The sequence below is a fragment of the Anoplopoma fimbria genome, chromosome 23, assembly GCF_027596085.1.
Source record: "Anoplopoma fimbria isolate UVic2021 breed Golden Eagle Sablefish chromosome 23, Afim_UVic_2022, whole genome shotgun sequence".
Classification (NCBI taxonomy): domain Eukaryota; kingdom Metazoa; phylum Chordata; class Actinopteri; order Perciformes; family Anoplopomatidae; genus Anoplopoma; species Anoplopoma fimbria.
This window is the reverse complement of record NC_072471.1, coordinates 1363268-1387138: the sequence shown is the minus strand read 5'-3', so window position 1 is coordinate 1387138 and position 23871 is coordinate 1363268. Positions and strand designations below refer to the sequence as shown.

The 23871-nt window shown below is 34.1% G+C and overlaps 2 protein-coding genes across 2 annotated transcripts in view; both read left to right on the top strand.

The window, feature by feature from the left end:
• The first annotated feature begins 7452 nt into the window (after nucleotides 1-7452).
• LOC129112808 (involucrin-like) lies at nucleotides 7453-9106 on the top strand. The gene is made up of 2 exons (XM_054625042.1): nucleotides 7453-7876; nucleotides 7959-9106. The coding sequence occupies exons 1-2, from the start codon at nucleotides 7453-7455 to the stop codon at nucleotides 9104-9106; spliced, it is 1572 nt and encodes a 523-aa protein (XP_054481017.1).
• Nucleotides 9107-15347: 6241 nt separating this feature from the next.
• The window catches only part of ptprr (protein tyrosine phosphatase receptor type R), a 25990-nt gene continuing 17466 nt past the window's right edge, over nucleotides 15348-23871 (top strand). Inside the window, 2 exon segments of the mRNA XM_054624365.1 lie at nucleotides 15348-15609; nucleotides 18833-19158. Of these exon segments, the coding sequence (XP_054480340.1) occupies nucleotides 15528-15609; nucleotides 18833-19158 (408 nt within the window). The 5' untranslated portion in view covers nucleotides 15348-15527.

Here is a 23871-nt window from a genome sequence, read left to right as displayed (position 1 = left end):
TTTAAACTCTATAAAACCATTTTAAACTCTATAAAACCATTTAAACTCTATAAAACCATTATTTAAACTCTATAAAACCATTTAAACTCTATAAAACCAGTTTTTAAACTCTATAAAACCATTATTTAAACTCTATTAAACCATTTTAAACTCTATAAAACCATCATTTAAACTCTATAAAACCATTATTTAAACTCTATAAAACCATTATTTAAACTCTATAAAACCATTATTTAAACTCTATAAAACCATTTTAAACTCTATAAAACCATTTTAAACTCTATAAAACCATTTTAAACTCTATAAAACCAGTATTTAAACTCTATAAAACCATCATTTAAACTCTATAAAACCATTTAAACTCTATAAAACCATATTTAAACTCTATAAAACCATTTTAAAAAAACCAGTATTTAAACTCTATTAAACCATCATTTAAACTCTATAAACCATTTTAAACTCTATAAAACCATTATTTAAACTCTATAAAACCATTATTTAAACTCTATAAAACCATTTAAACTCTATAAAACCATTATTTAAACTCTATAAAACCATTTAAACTCTATAAAACCATTATTTAAACTCTATAAAACCATTATTTAAACTCTATAAAACCATCATTTAAACTCTATAAAACCATTATTTAAACTCTAAAACCATTTTAAACTTAAAAACCATATTTAAACTCTATAAAACCATTATTTAAACTTAAACTCTATAAAACCATTATTTAAACTCTATTAAACCATCATTTAAACTCTATAAAACCATTATTTAAACTCTATAAAACCATTATTTAAACTTAAACTAAAAACCATCATTTAAACTCTATAAAACCATTATTTAAACTCTTTAAAACCATCATTTAAACTTAAACTCTATAAAACCATCATTTAAACTCTTTAAAACCATCATTTAAACTCTATAAAACCATTATTTAAACTCTATAAAACCATTATTTAAACTCTATCAAAACTCTATTAAACCATCATTTAAACTCTATAAAACCATCATTTAAACTCTATAAAACCATTATTTAAACTCTATAAAACCAGTATTTAAACTCTATAAAACCATCATTTAAACTCTATAAAACCAGTATTTAAACTCTATTAAACCATCATTTAAACTCTTTAAAACCAGTATTTAAACTCTATTAAACCATCATTTAAACTTAAACTCTATAAAACCATTATTTAAACTCTATAAAACCATAATTTAAACTTAAACTCTATAACACCATCATTTAAACTCTATTAAACCATCATTTAAACTCTATAAAACCAGTATTTAAACTCTATAAAACCATTATTTAAACTCTATAAAACCAGTATTTAAACTCTATTAAACCATCATTTAAACTAGCTTGTGGTGGACTACCAGAGGAACAGAAGCCCCCCTGTCCCTGTTTTCATTCAGGGAGGGGAAGTGGAGAGGGTTGAGTCCTACAAGTACCTTGGGGTGCAGATAAACAATAAACTGGACTGGACACACAACACTGACGCCCTATACAGGAAAGGACAGAGCAGGCTGTTCTTCCTGAGGAGGCTGAGGTCCTTCAATGTGTGCAATAAACTGCTCAAGGCATTCTACCAGTCTGTGGTAACCAGTGCCCTCTTCTTCTACCAGTCTGTGGTAGCCAGCGCCCTCTTCTTCTACCAGTCTGTGGTAACCAGTGCCCTCTTCTTCTACCAGTCTGTGGTAGCCAGTGCCCTCTTCTTCTACCAGTCTGTGGTAGCCAGTGCCCTCTTCTTCTACCAGTCTGTGGTAGCCAGCGCCCTCTTCTTCTACCAGTCTGTGGTAACCAGTGCCCTCTTCTTCTACCAGTCTGTGGTAGCCAGCGCCCTCTTCTTCTACCAGTCTGTGGTAGCCAGTGCCCTCTTCTTCTACCAGTCTGTGGTAGCCAGCGCCCTCTTCTTCTACCAGTCTGTGGTAACCAGTGCCCTCTTCTTCTACCAGTCTGTGGTAGCCAGCGCCCTCTTCTTCTACCAGTCTGTGGTAGCCAGCGCCCTCTTCTTCTACCAGTCTGTGGTAGCCAGCGCCCTTCTTCTTCTCTTCTTCTTCTACCAGTCTGTGGTAACCAGCGCCCTCTTCTTCTACCAGTCTGTGGTAACCAGTGCCCTCTTCTTCTCTTCTTCTACCAGTCTGTGGTAGCCAGCGCCCTCTTCTTCTACCAGTCTGTGGTAACCAGTGCCCTCTTCTTCTACCAGTCTGTGGTAACCAGCGCCCTCTTCTTCTACCAGTCTGTGGTAGCCAGCGCCCTCTTCTTCGCTGTGGCGTGCTGGGGTGGTGGCATCAGGACTGGAGATGCCAACAAGCTCAACAAGCTGGTGAGGAAAGCCAGCTCTGTGGTGGTCTGGAGCTGGACAGTCTGGAGTCAGTGGGTGAGAGGAGGATGAAGGCCAAACTCGGAGCCATCCTGGACAATCCCTCTCACCCTCTCCATGAGGAACTGTGGCAGCTGGGCAGCTCTTTCAGCCATCGGCTGATTCTGCCAAAGAGCAGGACGGTTTCAGACGCTCATTTGTGCCCACTGCCATCAGACTGTACAACAACAGCGGAGACCACAGTCTGTCATCATGCTGACCAGCCCCTCAATAAAGGAATATAATAATAATATAAACCATCATTTAAACTCTTTAAAACCAGTATTTAAACTCTATAAAACCATTTAAACTCTATAAAACCATTATTTAAACTCTATAAAACCATTATTTAAACTCTATAAAACCATCATTTAAACTCTATAAAACCATTATTTAAACTTAAACTCTATAAAACCATTATTTAAACTCTATAAAACCAGTATTTAAACTCTATAAAACCATCATTTAAACTCTATAAAACCATTATTTAAACTCTACAAAACCATCATTTAAACTCTATAAAACCATTATTTAAACTTTAACTCTATAAAACCAGTATTTAAACTCTATAAAACCAGTATTTAAACTCTATTAAACCATCATTTAAACTTAAACTCTATAAAACCATTATTTAAACTTAAACTCTATAAAACCATTATTTAAACTCTATAAAACCAGTATTTAAACTCTATAAAACCATTATTTAAACTCTATAAAACCAGTATTTAAACTCTATAAAACCATTATTTAAACTCTATAAAACCAGTATTTAAACTCTATAAAACCATTATTTAAACTTAAACTCTATAAAACCATTATTTAAACTCTATATTATCAGAAAACACTCAGTAAACTTTCATTGTTATGCAGATGATACCCAGTTATATCTATCAATTAAGCCAGACGAAACTAACCAGTTCTCTAAACTTCAAGCATGTCTTACGGACATAAAAACCTGGATGACCTGTAACTTTTTAATGTTAAACTCTGAAAAAACAGAAGTTATCCTACTAGGCCCAGATCACCTTCGAATTCAATTATCTAACGATATAGTTTCTCTAGATGGCATTGCTCTAGCATCCAGCACTACCGTTAAGAACCTTGGAGTTATCTTTGACCAGGATCTGTCTTTTAACTCTTATATAAAACAGATCTCAAGGACAGCCTTTTTTCATTTACGTAACATTGCGAAAATCAGGCAAATCCTGTCTCAAAGCGATGCAGAAAAACTAGTTCATGCATTTGTTACCTCTAGACTAGATTACTGTAACTCCTTATTATCAGGCTGCTCTAATAGGTCTCTTAGATCTTTACAGTTGATCCAGAATGCTGCAGCACGTGTTCTAACAAAAACTAAGAAAAGAGATCATATTACTCCAGTATTAGCTTCTCTGCACTGGCTCCCTGTTAAATCAAGAATAGAATTTAAAATTCTTTTACTTACCTACAAAGCTCTAACTGGCCAGGCACCGTCTTATCTTAAGGAACTTATAGTTCCATATTACCCAACTAGAGAGCTGCGCTCAATCAATGCAGGGTTACTTGTGGTTCCTAGAGTATATAAAAGTAGGATGGGAGCCAGAGCCTTCAGTTATCAGGCTCCTCTTCTGTGGAACCAGGTTCCAGTTTCAGTCCGGGGGCAGACACACTCACCACTTTCAAGAGCAGGCTTAAGACCTTCCTTTTTGATAGCGCTTATAGTTAGGGCTGGTTCAGGTTTATAGTTAGGGCTGGTTCAGGTTTATAGTTAGGGCTGGTTCAGGTTTATAGTTAGGGCCCCTTGGTCCAGCCCCTAGATATGCTGCTATATGCCTAGACAGCCGGGGGACTACCTAGGATACGCTGAGCTCCTCTCTCCTCTTCTCTCCCTCCTTCTTTATGTATTAATCTCCTATTTATGCACATTACTGATTTTGCTTCTTCCCCGGAGTTCTTGTGCTTTCTCGCCTCGCAGGTTCCCAGGAATCGGGGTTATATTTGGACTGTCATCGTGCCACCTACTGAGGCCCTGCTGACACCCACTACTACTACCACTATCATTATTAGTCACATTACTATTATTATTGCCTGTACTATTACGCTTATTGACTTGCTTCTACCCTGGAGTCTTTGTGCTTTCTCGCTTCGCAGGCTTCTATAAATCGTGGCTCAGTACCTGGACCGTGGTCGTGCATCCTGCTACGGCCCTGCTGACACCGACTGCTACCACCATTATTATTATTACTAGTCACATTACTATTACTATTACCTGTACCATTAAGCATTTTAGCTTCACTTCCACCCTGAAGCCCTTTTGCTTTCTCGCTCTGCAGGTTTCCATGAATCGTTGTGGTACCTGGACCGTAGTCGTGCCTCCTGCTGTGAGCCGACTGACACCCACTGCTACTTCGATTATTATTATTAGTCACATTACTATCCCTATTTTCATGGCTATAATTCTACTGTAATAATTGCTGCTGTTATTATAAGTAGTTTTATTATATGAATCATTTATGTCATATACATTGAATGTGTTGTATCTCTGTTATGCTGCTCATTCTGTACACATGACATCTATTGCATTCTGTCCATCCTGGGAGAAGGATCCCTCCTCTGTCGTTCTCCCAGAGGTTTCTTCCTTTTTTCTCCCTGTTAAAGGGGTTTTTAGGGGAGTTTTTCCTGTGCCGATGTGAGGGAAGGACAGAGGATGTCGCATGTGCACAGATTGTAAAGCCCTCTGAGGCAAATTTGTAATTTGTGATTCTGGGCTATACAAAATAAACTGAATTGAATTGAATTAAAACCATTATTTAAACTTAAACTCTATAAAACCATTATTTAAACTTAAACTCTATAAAACCAGTATTTAAACTCTATAAAACCATTATTTAAACTCTATAAAACCATCATTTAAACTTTAAACTCTATAAAACCAGTATTTAAACTCTATAAAACCAGTATTTAAACTCTATAAAACCATTATTTAAACTCTATAAAACCAGTATTTAAACTCTATAAAACCAGTATTTAAACTTAAACTCTATAAAACCAATATTTAAACTCTATAAAACCAGTATTTAAACTCTATAAAACCATTATTTAAACTCTATAAAACCAGTATTTAAACTCTATAAAACCATTATTTAAACTTAAACTCTATAAAACCATTTAAACTCTATAAAACCAGTATTTAAACTCTATAAAACCAGTATTTAAACTCTATAAAACCATTATTTAAACTCTATAAAACCATTTAAACTCTATAAAACCAGTATTTAAACTCTATAAAACCATTATTTAAACTCTATACTACGTTTACTTTACTTTTTACATTTATTTAACAGCTGCAGATACATTCCAGGTGAAGGTTAATTGTTATTATTTCTCTTTTATTATCATCATTAAGATACATTACATATGATCAGTGTGTTAAATATGATGCTTTTAAATCAAACATGAAGTCGTTTAAAGTTGTTGTTAAACAGCTGCCTGCTAATAAAGTTTTATTACTGTTAAAAACGTCAACAAACAGAAGACGTTGACTCTTAAGAGGAAGAAGAGATAAAGAGCACCAGTGACAGAAAAGATAGAGGGGAGAGGGGTTCTGTTGAACTCGGCTTGATGGGAAAGATTGGATCAAAGGTTCAGTGTGTTTCTGTGGAATCCCAGAAACTCCATCTGTCCCAGTACGGCTGCTGATGTGGTGATATGAGGATTCTGTGGTGACGTGACTCACTGGAGAGGAATGAGACTAACTCCAGCCTCATGCTGCCTTAAAGGAGACCAGCTGCCTGTCGGAAAGGAGGAACACGTTCATAATGGTGTAACTGGAAATCTATATTTTTCACTGGTGATGTTCAGATAAAAAGTTTCAGAAATACACCAGGGGGCGACTCCTCTGGTTGTATAGAAGTCTATGAGAAAATGACTCTACTTCTCTCTTGATTTATTCCCTCAGTAAACATTGTAAACATGAGTTTATGGTCTCAATCTCTAGTTTCAAGTCTTCTTCAATACAGCATGATGTTCATTTAGTAAATGATGCTCCATTTAGAGTCAAACAGACCATAAAGCAGGGGATGCTTTAGGGCGGGGCTTACACTGATTGACAGGTCCACACCCAGGTGTTCCCTGGTCTGGTAGTTGTTCGTGTTTTCATAGTTCAAATTTAACTCTTTCAGTGTTTTTTCAGTTCAGGAAAGTTAAATGGAACATTTTAGTCCTAAAAATGTCTTATTAAGCGTTCGGTTGTTCTTAGCTCCGCCCTCTTGTGTTACAAAAAAACCAAGAAGTTTACTTTCTGCCAGAAATCTCTTTAGGTGTAGGAAAATATCATGATTTTCTGGCAGAAAGCCCCTGAGTGTAAACTTGTGATTGTAACTTCCAAAAACCAAGATGGCGACTCCCAAAAAACAAAAGGGCAAAGGCCAGAAAAAACCAAGATGGCGACGGCCAAATAAATACTGCCTGGCGTTACACATTGACTCCAACCTGTACTGTAGTTTGAAGCTCCTGATAACTTGGATTTAGAGTATTTCTCTATTACATTAAATATTATTGACTACGTTTAAGTAAAAAAATAAGTTTGAAAAAAAACTTATTTTGTGATTATTTATGAAGCATTTAACTCCCCTGATCTGGCAATAATATAAAGAACAAACCAACTGTTGTCAGATTTTCCTTCAAAAGATGTTAATGTAGGATCCCATAGTTGTTCTGTTCAGACACAAGAGACAACTAAACTTAAATACACGAGTTAAAGAACAAACAACAGACCAGACCTCATGTCTCACTCAAATCCTTATTTTAAGTCATTCATTTGGCTGAAACGTTCTCGTAGATCGTCAGTGACGACGGCAACGAGCAGCTGCAGGGAAACAATAGATTCAGAGAGAAAGTGCAGGATGGTAGAATGTTGACGGTTTTGTCGAGAAAAACAGTGTAGAATGTTGCCACGAAAGATTCCGGAACCCTCCGGCTGTGTGATGCTGATCAGATGGAATGTGATGGTGACATAACTCACACACAAATAAACACGCTCTACAAACCAGAAACCAGTTCTACGAAGAACAGAGCAATGAAAGACAAGAAGCTTCATACCGACATGGAGGAACCCTCCGGTCCAGAGACCTGGGCCCTCATGGCCGACACGGAGATCAAGGCTCTCAGGAAGAGCTACGAGGAGCTAATGCACAAACTCCGTAGCTATAAGGAGCAGAAGAAGGTCAAGAAACCACCAAGACTCCAGACCCCAAGACGCAGAGAGGTGGAGGTGGTCCTCAGCTCCTCAGCTCCTCCAGCGAGGACGCCACGAAACCACCGGGCCGAACCGACTCTCAACCAGCGCCTGCAGGAGGCGAGCTACCTCCTGCAGCAGGAAATGCAGATGAGGTGGATGGCAGAGAACAACAGAGCCGTGGACCGGAGCAAGCTGCAGGAGACGCAGAAAACCCTGAAGGTGGAGCGGAGGTGGAGACTGCAGTGTGAGGAGGAGGTGCAGAGGCTCAACAAACACATCAGGAACATGAGTCTGTCCTCCAGAGAGCTTCACGCCGAGGTCACTGACGTAGAGGACGTGAAACTCACAGACAAACTCAGACCTCCATCTAGAGGAAGAGACAAACTCCATCCTCCATCTAGAGGAAGAGACAAACTCCATCCTCCATCTAGAGGAAGAGACAAACTCCATCCTCCATCTAGAGGAAGAGACAAACTCAGACCTCCATCTAGAGGAAGAGACAAACTCCATCCTCAAACTGGAGGAAGAGACACACTACAACCTCCATCTAGAGGATCAGACAAACTACAACCTCCATCTAGAGGAAGAGACAAACTCCATCCTCCATCTAGAGGATCAGACAAACTCAGATCTCCATCTAGAGGATCAGACAAACTCAGACCTCCATCTAGAGGAAGAGACAAACTACAACTTCCATCGAGAGGATCAGAAAAACTACAACTTCCATCTAGAGGATCAAAAAAACTACAACCTCCATCAAGAGGATCAGACAAACTCCAACCTCCATCTAGAGGAAGAGACAAACTCCATCCTCCATCTAGAGGATCAGACAAACTCCATCCTCCATCTAGAGGATCAGAAAAACTACAACCTCCATCTAGAGGAAGAGACAAACTCCATCCTCCATCTAGAGGATCAGACAAACTCCATCCTCCATCTAGAGGATCAGACAAACTCCATCCTCCATCTAGAGGATCAGAAAAACTACAACCTCCATCTAGAGGAAGAGACAAACTCCAACCTCCATCTAGAGGATCAGACAAACTACAACCTCCATCTAGAGGATCAGAAAAACTACAACCTCCATCTAGAGGATCAGACAAACTCCATCCTCCATCTAGAGGATCAGACAAACTACAACCTCCATCTAGAGGATCAGAAAAACTACAACCTCCATCTAGAGGATCAGACAAACTACAACCTCCATCTAGAGGATCAGACAAACTACAACCTCCATCTAGAGGATCAGAAAAACTACAACCTCCATCTAGAGGATCAGACAAACTACAACCTCCATCTAGAGGATCAGACAAACTACAACCTCCATCTAGAGGATCAGAAAAACTACAACCTCCATCTAGAGGATCAGAAAAACTACAACCTCCATCTAGAGGATCAAAAAAACTACAACCTCCATCTAGAGGATCAGAAAAACTACAACTTCCATCTAGAGGATCAAAAAAACTACAACCTCCATCTTGAGGTTCTGACAAACTCCATCCTCACAGTGTTGTCTTAATGTTGTTCGTGGGAATAAAATAAGCACCATTCAACCTTTTAAAGTTGTTATTTTAAGGTAAAAGTTGCGTAATGTTGCTTTAAAGTTGGATATAATGCTGCTCAACTCAGAGAGGAAACCATTCATGTTCCTGCACACATGAGAATTACATGGTTTAATTATGGTAATGTAACTGAATGTATGTGATAACAAATGAGAAGGAATACATATAATTACATTAAACTCTGATAACACGTCTTTTTTCAGACTGGTGGAAAGAAAACATTTATTTTATTACTTTGTCTTTATGCGTCTGTAGATTTCTCCTAAATTCACCAAAAGTTACCATTAGATAATGCCTCATTTACATATTTTAACATAACATTTCAGAAAACTTGTAATACAAAAATAATCATCTTAATGTCAGTAATAAACTGGTGAAGTTTCATGTTGATATCTATTAGTTATATTTTTTTTACCCTATTCACCTGTAGAGTCTTCAACATGTATGTAATTTAACTAAACATATCTTTAAAGGACGTTTTCTCTAAATGAGTTTTTTCTCAGACTCTGATCCAGAAATCTCCACTTCAGTAGCTCTTACATACACCAAACTTTACAGCTTCATTCCTCTCTATATTCTGAAGGTTTCTACAGAGGGGTTTGTTCAGATATCATTCATAGCCTGATTTATACAACATTTATTACAAAAACATGGAGGAAATAGATTTTTTAATGGCAGTATTTTCTGATTTATGGAGTGAAACAAAGAGATATCCAAGATTCCTTCTGTAAAAACCTTTGACTCTAGTATGTCAACAAAATGAAACAAAACTATGTAAGTAGTAATCAGCTGGAGAAACTGTATGGTGATTTATTTCTATTTTCACCTTAAAAACAAACCAATATCAATCCTTAACATACATATTTAAGCTGTTTTTATATCCTGACTCATAAATGCACCTCATGTATTAAACCAGCAGAGGTCACTCACATTCTCTCTCTTTGTTTCTGGTCAAAAAGTTGCTTTAGAGCCTTTTTTTCTGCTTTAAAATCCAGTTTCTCATCACGAGGAAGACGATGAAGAGGCGCTTGAGAAGAGAACAGACCAGAGTAATGAATCTGGTGGGAGGTTTCTCAAATAACAATATCAATTTGAGGTTTATTCTCTATATTTCCTGTAACAAACCAGCTCTCCTGTACGCTTAAAACAAATATAGTTTCTCCTGGTTTCATCTGGAAAACTTCCAGTAGTTCTGCAGGGATTCCAACATGGAAGTTAAGAAAAACTCACAATAATAAAACATAATATTTTATAATAAATGAGTTTCTGTTAAACTGAATCTGTGTCACTTTATTTAGATTTATTCCTCCTCAGAAAAACAGAATTTCAAGAAGAAGAAACAATGAAAAATTAAATAAAAATACAATGAAAACTTTAGGAACGTTTTCAAATGTTTCTCCAAATAAATATGCAACAAAATAATGTGATCAGCATCATTTTATTAAACTCTGCACTATGTCAAAGTGTTAGAAGTATTTTATTCATGAGCAGAAAGTTATAAAATACTTTGCAATAACTAAAAACAAACCAAAAAAAGACATAAAATACAGACAAAAGAAGAATAAAAGCAACAGATATGTAGAGAAGAGAGACGTTGCAGATGATTAACTTCTGGTATTTGTAGTCCAACAAGAAATCATCATAAAACAACAAAAACTAAAATATGATATAATCAGACTGAATGGTTGTTAATATGGCGCAGTGGATTGCACTGATTAAATCAATTTTAAATATAAAATAATTAACCGATATATTAATATTTGCTTGTAATGTTAACAAACAATGGTGGAAGAAGTACTTGTGTTAAAATACTCTGTTACAAGTACTGAAATGAAGTAAAAGTATGTAGTATTATCAGCAGGATGTACTAGAAGTAAAAGTATTGATTGATCAGTAGAATGTTTCACTATTATATCTGATGTTTCTGCTACATTAATGTGTATTTTGCATATTTTAAACTTCTTTAATGTACATAAATGCATCATATTCTACACAATAATCATGTTTATAGTTTATTTAGGTGGAATAAGGAGGATTTTTTCCTCAAATATGTTCAGTTTATCACAAACTTTCAACTGTAACACCTGGAGATATGAGGAACAGGAAGTGATGATGATTATGAGGAACAGGAAGTGATGGTTTTTCATCCACTTCCTGAACAGGAAGTGGATGAAAAACTGTCAAATATTATGCAATATATTTTAAATTATTAGCATTTTTAATTTTTGTTAGCAAGTGTAATATTTACCGATTTGGGATCAATTATATAATTTATTAAAAATATAATTATAATTTAATTACATTCGTTAAAGTTGTTGGGAATATATAATATATAAAACCAATTATTAATATACAATGCTTACATAACATTTACATCAGTAATGTTTATTATATAAATTATTATATTAAATTCTTAAATATATAAACCATAATATAAAACTTTAAATACACGCTTACATATATTTACATCAGTAATTTTTAATAATATTTATTATATATAATTATTATATTAAATTCTTAAATATTGTTAAATATATAATATATAAAACCAATACTTAAATACACGCTTACATATATTTACATCAGTATTTTTAATAATATTTATTATATATAATTATTATATTAAATTCTTAAATATTGTTAAATATATAATATATAAAACCAATACTTAAATACACGCTTACATATATTTACATCAGTCATTTTTAATAATATTTATTATATATAATTATTATATTAAATTCTTAAATATTGTTAAATATATAATATATAAAACCAATACTTAAATACACGCTTACATATATTTACATCAGTAATTTTTAATAATATTTATTATATATATTATTATTAAATTCTTAAATATATAATATATAAAACCAATACTTAAATACACGCTTACATATATTTACATCAGTATTTTTAATAATATTTATTATATATAATTATTATATTAAATTTAAATATTTTAAATATATAATATATAAAACCAATACTTAAATACACGCTTACATATATTTACATCAGTAATTTTTAATAATATTTATTATATATAATTATTATATTAAATTCTTAAATATTGTTAAATATATAATATAAAAACCAATACTTAAATACACGCTTACATATATTTACATCAGTAATTTTTAATAATATTTATTATATATAATTATTATATTAAATTCTTAAATATTGTTAAATATATAATATATAAAACCAATACTTAAATACACGCTTACATATATTTACATCAGTCATTTTTAATAATATTTATTATATATAATTATTATATTAAATTCTTAAATATAAATATATAATATATAAAACCAATACTTAAATACACGCTTACATATATTTACATCAGTAATTTTTAATAATATTTATTATATATAATTATTATATTAAATTCTTAAATATATAATATATAAAACCAATACTTAAATACACGCTTACATATATTTACATCAGTAATTTTTAATAATATTTATTATATATAATTATTATATTAAATTCTTAAATATTGTTAAATATATAATATATAAAACCAATACTTAAATACACGCTTACATATATTTACATCAGTCATTTTTAATAATATTTATTATATATAATTATTATATTAAATTCTTAAATATTGTTAAATATATAATATATAAAACCAATACTTAAATACACGCTTACATATATTTACATCAGTCATTTTTAATAATATTTATTATATATAATTATTATATTAAATTCTTAAATATTGTTAAATATATAATATATAAAACCAATACTTAAATACACGCTTACATATATTTACATCAGTAATTTTTAATAATATTTATTATATATAATTATTATATTAAATTATTAAATTAAATATATAATATATAAAACCAATACTTAAATACACGCTTACATATATTTACATCAGTAATAATTTTAATAATATTTATTATATATAATTATTATATTAAATTCTTAAATATTTAATATATTTATTATATATAATTATTATATTAAATTGTTAAAAAAAAATATACACGCTTATATATTTATATATTTTAATTATATATAATTATTATATTAAATTGTTAAATATATAATATATAAAACCAATACTTAAATACACGCTTACATATATTTACATCAGTAATTTTTAATAATATTTATTATATATAATTATTATATTAAATTATTAATTTATATATTGTTAAATATATAATATATAAAATATAATACTTAAATACACGCTTACATATATTTACATCAGTAATTTTTATAATATTTATTATATATAATTATTATATTAAATTGTTAAATATATAATATATAAAACCAATACTTAAATACATGCTTACATATATTTACATCAGTAATTTTTAATAATATTTATTATATATAATTATTATATTAAATATTGTTAAATATATAATATATAAAACCAATCTTAAATACACGCTTACATATATTTACATCAGTAATTTTTAATAATATTTATTATATATAATTATTATATTAAATTCTTAAATATTGTTAAATATATAATATATAAAACCAATACTTAAATACACGCTTACATATATTTACATCAGTAATTTTTAATAATATTTATTATATATAATTATTATATAAAATTCTTAAATATTGTTAAATATATAATATATAAAACCAATACTTAAATACACGCTTACATATATTTACATCAGTAATTTTTAATAATATTTATTATATATAATTATTATATTAAATTCTTAAATATTGTTAAATATATAATATATAAAACCAATACTTAAATACACGCTTACATATATTTACATCAGTAATTTTAATTATATTTATTATATATAATTATTATATTAAATTGTTTAAATATATAATATATAAAACCAATACTTAAATACATACATATATTTACATCAGTATTTTTAATAATATTTATTATATATAATTATTATATTAAATTCTTAAATATATAATATATAAAACCAATACTTAAATACACGCTTACATATATTTACATCAGTAATTTTTAATAATATTTATTATATATAATTATTATATTAAATTCTTAAATATTGTTAAATATATAATATATAAAACCAATACTTAAATACATGCTTACATATATTTACATCAGTAATTTTTAATAATATTTATTATATATAATTATTATATTAAATATTGTTAAATATATAATATATAAAACCAATACTTAAATACACGCTTACATATATTTACATCAGTCATTTTTAATAATATTTATTATATATAATTATTATATTAAATTCTTAAATATATAATATATAAAACCAATTAATACACGCTACATCAGTATTTTTAATAATATTTATTATATATAATTATTATATTAAATTGTTAAATATATAATATATAAAACCAATACTTAAATACACGCTTACATATATTTACATCAGTAATTTTTAATAATATTTATTATATATAATTATTATATTAAATTGTTAAATATTGTTAAATATATAATATATAAAACCAATACTTAAATACATGCTTACATATATTTACATCAGTAATCTTTAATAATATTTATTATATATAATTATTATATAAATTGTTAAATATTGTTAAATATATAATATATAAAACCAATACTTAAATACACGCTTACATATATTTACATCAGTCATTTTTAATAATATATATTATTATATATATTATTAAATTAAATTCTTAAATATATAATATATAAAACCAAATACTTAAATACATGCTTACATATATTTACATCAGTATATTTATTATATATAATTATTATATATAATTATTATATTAAATTGTTAAATATATAATATATAAAACCAATACTTAAATACATGCTTACATATATTTACATCAGTAATTTTTAATAATATTTATTATATATAATTATTATATAAAATTCTTAAATATTGTTATATATATATAAAAACCAATACTTAAATACATGCTTACATATATTTACATCAGTAATATTTATTATATATAATTATTATATAAAATTCTTAAATATTGTTGAATATATAATATATAAAACCAATACTTAAATACACACTTACATATATTTGCATCAGTCATTTTTAATAATATTTATTAATTAGTGTAGTGTAAACGCCTTCTCTCCTCCCCTTCCTCCCTCTCTCTCTCCCTCCATCCATCCTCTCCACAGCGGCTGTTCCTGCTCTACCCAGGCCGCTATTGGACACCTCAGGGCGGGGAAGGAGCGTCGCAGGAGGCCGGTGTTGTGGAGCTGATCTGCCGATGCAAGCTGCAGATGCATGCTGCAGATGCACGGACATCACTGATGAGCAACCACAGCTGTGAGAGAATCTGCAGGAGGAGTTTCATTTCAGATTGAGCTGCAGAAAGGAAGGAAGGATGAGCTGCAGGAGAGGAAGAGGAGGGTTTGTCACCATGCTGCTCTTCTTGTGTCTAACATGGACTCAGCTGCTGATCACAGGTAACCTTCTGCTGTCTGCATGGAGCCTCCATCTAGAAACACTGGCACCAATATGGTGTATATATGAGGATTATCCTCTTATTGAGCCAATCAAAGGGCATTTTCTGTCTTTCACCTTGTCAAAATGTGCAAAAAATGCTGGTAACAGCTCCTGAAATGTCATTTATCTATATCTATATCTATCTATATGCTCTGATAAAATAGGATGAATAATCTATAATTTGAGCCATTTCACTTGCAGGTGATTTATAATGTCTGCGACCAATTTATTCTTCAAATGATGTTCTTTGCAGCTCTGAAGACTGTGTTTTATTGCAGGATATTGCACATTAAAATCCCCCACAACAGGAGCTCCAACAAGAACACAATAAGAATATACGTACAATATGTTGTAGACATGTGGTCATCTGAAAGCCTGAATATTATATATATATATATATATATATATATATATATATATATATATATATATATATATTGTGTAGTGATCATTCAGTATGTGCAAACGTGCCATAGAATATACTAGATTTGCTCACTTTTCTTCTGTACATGACTCACTGAAAAGATCCTACAGGGATGATATGATGATACTGAACAGAAATAGAGTATGATGAAGTCATACATACGTTCATGATCCAAACTCTTCGGTCGGTCTAAAATGTCAGAGAAAAGCAGTAAATCTTCAGGCTGAAGGAGGCTGGGTCTGTTTCATGTGTTGTGTCTAAAAAGAGAAGCATTACACTGATGTTGAGGTGACTTCATGGATCTCTGATGATTTAAGCTCTCTGCTTCATTACAAGAAGCATATTTTCATCAAATCATAACCTTCCAATTTAAACACACTCCTTCCAGACGTGTGACGATTATTTGAAACTGCTGCACTAAAATAAATCCAATATACTGTGTGACCAAAACTGAACTCAGGTCAGACTAAACCACCAGACTGAGGTCTCACTGAACTGGGTCTTTAAGTGGCTCCCAGTATCAGTTCCTCTAATGACCTTTTAGATTCTGGCTGCATTAATGTGAATGCAAAAAAACAACAAAGACCTTTTTAGAATTATAGAGTCGATCATTTAAGCTCTCGATATATCGATTTACAAAACAAAACCATGTCTGAATAGTTGACAAATCATTTGTGTCCCAGCCTGCTGCGCTCGTTAGTTCCTCCCAGAATGCACCACTTTATCGTATGGTGGAGTGCAGTGAACCCAGACTCCATACGAGTTTGTTTCAGGAGTTTGTGAGTGATTTTACGAGCGTTTTCATCAGGTCAAACAGTGAAGGAACACCGAAAAGAGACAAAATAATAGTGATGTTTACCATTATATGAGTCTGAAAGTCAAAATGCATTCATCAGATTGAGATGTTCTTGTTTGCACGATAAAACAAAGCAGCGGAAACGCAACTAAATATAAGAAACAAGTTGTGCAGGGGAGATAAAAAGGAGGAAATAGACAAAAGTAAACAAACAAAATCCCAAAACACTCAGGTAGCAACACAAATCAAGCTTACACATAGAATAGTAAATATAGTACTGTAAGAATATCTGCATTATTGATTTATGGTTAATTAATCTTATTGGCTACACAGCATTAGATGCAGTCATTTTCTAGTGTGTGTGTGTGTGTGTGTGTGTGTGTGTGTGTGTGTGTGTGTGTGTGTGTGTGTGTGTGTGTGTGTGTGTGTGTGTGTGTGTGTGTGTGTGTGTGTGTGTGTGTGTGTGTGTGTTGGTCAGCCCTCTCTAACTCGACCCTCTGATTGGCTGGCGGCTCCCACAGAGGCGAGGCAGGGGTCGACCCGTCTGTCCAATCAGATCACGGCTCAGCTCAGCGTCGTGCATAGCAACCGGGACGCTGTCGTTAGGGAGAGAAGAAGAAGAAGAAGAAGAAGAAGAAGAAGAAGAAGAAGAAGCAGCTGTGTCAGCTCCTCAGAGGAATGAATCAGTCAAACTGCTGAATATAAAGAATACTTTTATATTTGAGACAGACCACAAACAAAGGCAAAAACAAAATGTATTTATTGTATTTAAGTGTACGCCATATTTGGAATATTATCATCTCTAAACCTCGCTGTCAGTCAGCTCTTTCTTTTTTCAAAGACACCAGACTCCATTGACAAAAACAGTCATTTTACGTTGCAGAACACAGAACGTTAAACGCCGCCTCCATTGTTTAGTTTGTGTTTTGTGCGTCTTGGTGCTGTTTTAAAGGGTTAGTTCGTATTCAGGACAGCGACTCTACAAACGTGATGATTTTATAGAATATGATGCATTCATGTAGATTAAACCAGTTAAAAACATTAAGAACATTTACTTTAACTGCATTGAGCTTTAATACTTTAAGGTTTTGCATGCAGGACTATGCAGTGAAGTGGAGTACTTTTACAGTGTAGTAATAGTACTTTTACTGCAGTAAAGGATCAGAATACTTCCTTTGCCAGTTGCCCTGTTATGTGATAAAGATGCCGGCTAGAAGCACGTTTAAAAAATAGAAATATAGGCCCATTTCTTACATTTAATCAATACATCTTTCCAAAGGCTACACATATAAATAACCTTTTCGATTAACACTCGTGTTAAATATACCCCATAAATACAATGAAAACAGCTCAGCCTTCACTCAGAGCTGCAGGGAGAGCCCTTCTGATGTTATTGATCTCTACAGAGGAAGATTAGCCTCCTATCAGCTTCTTCTACATGGACCAGTCTGTCTCCTCTCAGTTCCCAGTATGAAGCCGGATGCTGCCGTGTTTATAAAAAGGACTTCGCTCAGTAGATTTCTTTTTTATCTCGCAGGATAAATAAAGCCCGGGAATGAATAATGCAGCGTGTGTTCGTCACGGCTGGCTGAGTTCAGTCGGTGTGCCGGGGTTTCCTGATGAAAGACGCTGTGACAGCAGAGAGGCAGACGGGAACTCCTGCTCTCATCTCTGCTTCCATGTGCTGGAGGTTTACCAGTTTAAAGGAGAGGAGACCACTGTTCATAGCCACCAGTATCAAAAAGCATCTGCTAGCTTTCATTACAATACAAACACAAAGAACAAATGTCAGCTTGGTGTTGCTCTCTGTGTTTATCTGAGCATCGTCTCGCTCTAGCTGCAATCTAAACGAGTCTAATAATCCTTCTTCTTCTTCTTCTTCTTCTTCTTCTTCTTCTTCTTCTTCTTCTTCTTCTTCTTCTTCTTCTTCTTCTTCTTCTTCTTCTTCTTCTTCTCTCCTCAGAGTCTTCTTCAGCTGACCACGAGCTTCGTCTCTTCCCTTCTCGTCGCTCCACTCGTCTTCCTCCACCTCTACTGGAGCTGAACCCACAGCACGATGTCGACAGTGTGCTCGAGTCCCACCTCCACCGACATCTTCATCTTCATCATCATCATCCTCATCATCATCAGCGCCCTGCCAGGGTAGCCAGCGTGGCGCCGGCCGCCCTCTTGGAGTCTCGGTTTCGGCAGGAGTCTGGCGGCCATCGAACCCTCAACCTGCTGGCTCGACCTCATCAGGAGGTGCAGCCGGAGCACGCCGTGGTGTCTGCACGCCATCTGGTTACCGTGGTGAGTAATCTGCTCCCTGATTGGGTGAGACAAGTTGCATGGTTTCACCTGTCAATCAAGCAGCGTGGGGGCGGGACCTTGATGTACTCTGCTTTATTGTTGTCACTGTCAGTGAGGATGAGTGTGACGGTGTTGGTGAGGAAGAACAAACCTTCAGCAGCTGGAGAAGATGTTTGTGTTTACTGTACCACCATCGTTTGGAGTCATGTGATCAAACGCTCTCTGATGTGGTCATGTGATAACAGAGGGTTCATCCTCTCGCTCTCAAAGATCACAGAGGAGGTCAGAGGTCAGATCAAACAGACAGACAGTGATGGATGAGGAGCTGCAGACTCCTCTGGCGCTGGAGGAGAGATGCTGCACTCCCTGTTGCCATGGAAACACCAATCATTAGTGTGTGTGTGTGTGTGCGTGTGTGTGTGTGTGTGTGTGTGTGTGTGTGTGTGTGTGTGTGTGTGTGTGTGTGTGTGTGTGTGTGTGTGTGTGTGTGTGTGTGTGTGTGTGTGTGTGTGAGAGACCCACTTACCTTCACAACAGGCGGTTGCATAACTCTGAGATAAACAGCAGCGACCTTCAGAGTGACATTGAGACAGACAGACAGGTGTGAGAGTGAGACAGGAGAGTGAGACAGGAGAGTGAGACAGGAGAGTGAGACAGGAGAGTGAGACAGACGGGCGTGAAACAGGCAAACGGTCGGTGTTTTGGATTTAACAGAGGGCTACAGGAATGAGCCATGAACAGGAAGTGAGTCAGCGTGGAGCGGGCTTCTGGTTTGAGGCCTAAAATAAAGTTCTACGATATAAAATGCGTCAGTAAATATCCCTCTGGTGAAAAGGTGGTTTCTAAGAGTCTGCATGAGAGCAGAGATGTTGTTTCAAAGAATAGTTTCTGAATCATGTGGTGAGAGTTTCCATCTCTAGAGGCCAGAAGCTCCGTCACGTTGGTTTCTGTGTCTGTGGAGCTGTGTGTGTGTGTGTGTGTGTGTCCCAGCTGTGTTTACACACTGCGCTGTGTTCTCGCTGTCCAAAAACTGGCAGCATTCAGACTAGAAGCTTTGTCCCACAATGCAACACTCTACAGGAGGTCACAGCTGGAAAAATGAGGGATAAGAGGATGCAAAGAAAACATTAATAAATATCTTTTTACAGGACATTTTAAAGATGAATTTACACCAGATTGTATATTATACTCAGTAGCTGCAACCAGAGAAAACAATATGTCCTTTTCAATTATTTTTCTATTTTAAATCTTCTTCATAATAAACAGAAAATTAAGAAAAATACACATTATAATATATTTGAACATTTGAACATTAAGGGCTTCCTCACAGAGCTTCTGCAGACTTTACGTCTTGTTTACAGTAAATATCAAAAGATAGTGAGCTCTGTATTTATTATAAATACAATGTTTTAAAACTTTCTCTGTCTCGCATCAGTTTATAGTGGTATTAAATGGTACATTATATCATTATCTTCTGTACTTACTGCATACCAGTGGACTGCTATGAGTCCACAGTGTTAAAACAGCATCATGTTTTTATAAATGTGCATCTCAGTGTGCAGACATTTATTTATAGGAGACGTTATTATTAATTTAACTGAATATCTGCACATATCAGCCAAAACAGTCAGAGGTTGTCGGCGCCGCAGATGCATTGTGGGAGGGTGAAGCAATCTGGAGGAATCCCTGGTGTCTGTCTACCGTTTCTCAAGTTCAGTTTTCACAGCTTTCATTTATTTATTTATTCTTAGTATATTATATTCTTATTAGTTTCTTCATCTTCTCTCAGTTTTGGGGTCTTTTTGTGAACTTATTTGTAAAGCAATTGGATTGTTTGAAAGGTGCTACACACATAATACTTGATAGATTGATTGATTGATTGACAGTCAGTCTCCATCGTCGTCCTTCATCCAGTAATAACTTCTCTTCTCTCCGTCTGATGCTGAAATCATTCTTCTCTGTGTCAGTGGAGGATTCTCTGCTTTTCTCAATGAGAAGCTGCCTTATGTAACCCTGCTCTGTTAATTGACTCCCTGTCTGTGTGTTTGGTCACATGACCTGGTCACATGACCCGTCCCTGCAGGCTGCTGCTGCCCCATCACATCACCGTCATCATTGTTTGTATGTGCACAGAAAAAAAGCATAAAAAATACAAACTGTATGTCTGCCTACAATATGTAAATACATGCAGTCACGTCCAATATCTAAGAAATACAAAAACATATTTAATTTACATTTTACAGCAGCTTAGAGCAAATAAACACAGAGACAATAATAACCAAAAACATTGAAACATATAACAATAACTCATAATTTGGATAATTTTATATGCAGGTGAACATTGTGCAACATTAAATACAAAGTCCACTGTTTTTGTGTATTTGAGGCTCTGAGTCTTTGCAGATCAATACTGTCATCGATTAAGACATTTGGTGAATTGATTGGTTTCTAAAGCTGATTTTTATTTTCTCCACCATCAGAATCAATTGCAATGATTATTTAGATTACTCACTTTAAAAAAAGAGCAGAATGATTGATCGATTATGACAGTTGTGGATCAGTCGATCAGGTGTCTGATTGTTGCAGCGTTTACTCCTGTATCTTTGTCTGTTGATGGAAAGACGACACCTTTCTTACATTTCATCGACATTAATCGATTAATCAGGAAAAAACCAGCAGATCCATTGAGTTTAAAGTGAAAATGTTAGATTTTCTATAATTTTTCTTTTCTCATGAATTCTTTTTCCAGTCGGTCTTTTAACCCAATCTGACAGAATAAATGATTTTCCATGAGGAGGCAGAGAGGTTGTGTAAGTCCCAGATGGTTCCCAGTCACCTCCCATCTCTGCATCACTATGTGTGTGTGTGTGTGTGTGTGTGTGTGTGTGTGTGTGTGTGTGTGTGTGTGTGTGTGTGTGTGTGTGTGTGTGTGTGTGTGTGTGTGTGTGTGTGTGTGTGTGTGTGTGTGTGTGTGTGTGTGTGTTGTGTGTGTGTGTGTGTGTGTGTGCGTGTGCATGCGTGAGCGATCAAACTTGTGTGTTGGAGCGTGAAACGCTGAACGTGTTCTGGTGAAACTGAAATCTCTGCTTTGAATTGTTTAATAGAAGTTGACGGGTGGAGGTTTGATTTGCAGCCTCAGCGCTGTGGACCGATGACACAAACAATAGAGGATGTGTTGTTTTAAAACCAGTTACACTGAAATAAATCAACATGTTTAACTTAAAATCAATACTTAATAGTTTGACATTACAGTAGTTTACTGGTGTGACCACATATTACAAAAAGTATAAAACTTAAAGTCAGCTTACGTTAATTCTATACTTTTAAATAGTGTTTCTTTAATACAGAGCAGTGCCAACTTAAAATACAATATGTGTAAATGTGTAGGAGACGAGGACGAGACGTCATTAAACAGAATATTGTTGATGAGAAAAGTCTAAAATTCAGTCCAAAAAAAAGGTAGATTTCTAAAACCTCTTTATCGCTGTTGGAAAAACCATAAACTCATTGTTACTGAAGTTAAAGTCAACCACGGCAACACAAAGAGGGGAAAAACCTGAAATGTTCAATATAATCTGATGAATTTATCAGTTTTTTATTGACTAAAACTAAACTAGTTATGATTTTCTGTGAATAAAATGACTTCTGGTGAAAACAGGATGAGTTTGACTAGAATAGAAGCGCTAACGGTAGCTAATGCTGTGCTAACGTACTCTGCAGGTAAGGAGTATCTCTCTTGCCACCCATGCTGCACTATGATTGGCCGGTCTGCGCTCAAGGGGCGGGACTTAGAGAAGGTTCAATAACAGGAAAGAAACATGTGATTCAGAGCGATGTGATTGGTTGAAAAAGTTTCTCGTTGAGTCTTTGAATGCAGCTGCTGTAAAGCAAATGTTTAAGTGTGTGTGTGTGTGTGTGTGTGTGTGTGTGTGTGTGTGTGTGTGTGTGTGTGTGTGTGTGTGTGTGTGTGTGTGTGTGTGTGTGTGTGTGTGTGTGTGTGTGTGTGTGTGTGTGTTGCGTCTGCTACTGGAGAGAACTTTGACGCCACTTCAAACCCACAGAGAGAAACATGATTCATCCACAGCAGCTCTACTTTCTTCTTTCTGTAGAAAAACACATTTAACCTGTTTATTGACATATTTGTGTGTGTGTGTGTGTGTGTGTGTGTGTGTGTGTGTGTGTGTGTGTGTCTCTACTTACAGCCTCTCCTAAATGTGTTTACAGAATCTGGTTAAATCCGGTTTATTTGGGAGGAGATAAATAAATGAGACGTGTAGAATAACATCATTCTTTTACTTTTTTTGGGACAAAACATCTCAATTTGAAGCTTAGTTTATGTTGCTGTTGCTGATGGAATCGTCTTCACACATAATGTGTTCAAGGACAGTCTGAAAGACGAACATCTGACGATACTGACGCTTCTGCCTGTTTTATAAATGCTTTAGTTTTGGCGATTGTTTGGCATTTTACAATAAAACATGTGTGATATGTTTGTTATTCCGGTTCTAGGCCTGCTCTGTTCTAGTGCTCAGCATTGTAAAAAGAAAACAAAGAACCCAAACAGTTTTGCAGAACGTTGGGTTCACCACGGGGATAACATGAAGCTGGAAGAGGAGGGAAGTTTATTTAGAGGACGAATCCGATTTCCGTTTATTAAGAGTATGTACGGTGCATGTAAACAGGAATAATGAAGTGGAATATTCATTTATTAGT

What these genes read in the sequence shown, in the direction of transcription:
- LOC129112808 (XM_054625042.1), top strand. Translation starts at nt 7,453, where the DNA reads ATGGAGGAACCCTCCGGTCCAGAGACCTGGGCCCTCATGGCCGACACG. An exon ending in CAAACACATCAGGAACATGA is followed by an intron (nt 7,877 to 7,958) that starts GTCTGTCCTCCA and finishes ACCTCCATCTAG; the next exon opens with AGGAAGAGACAAACTCCATC.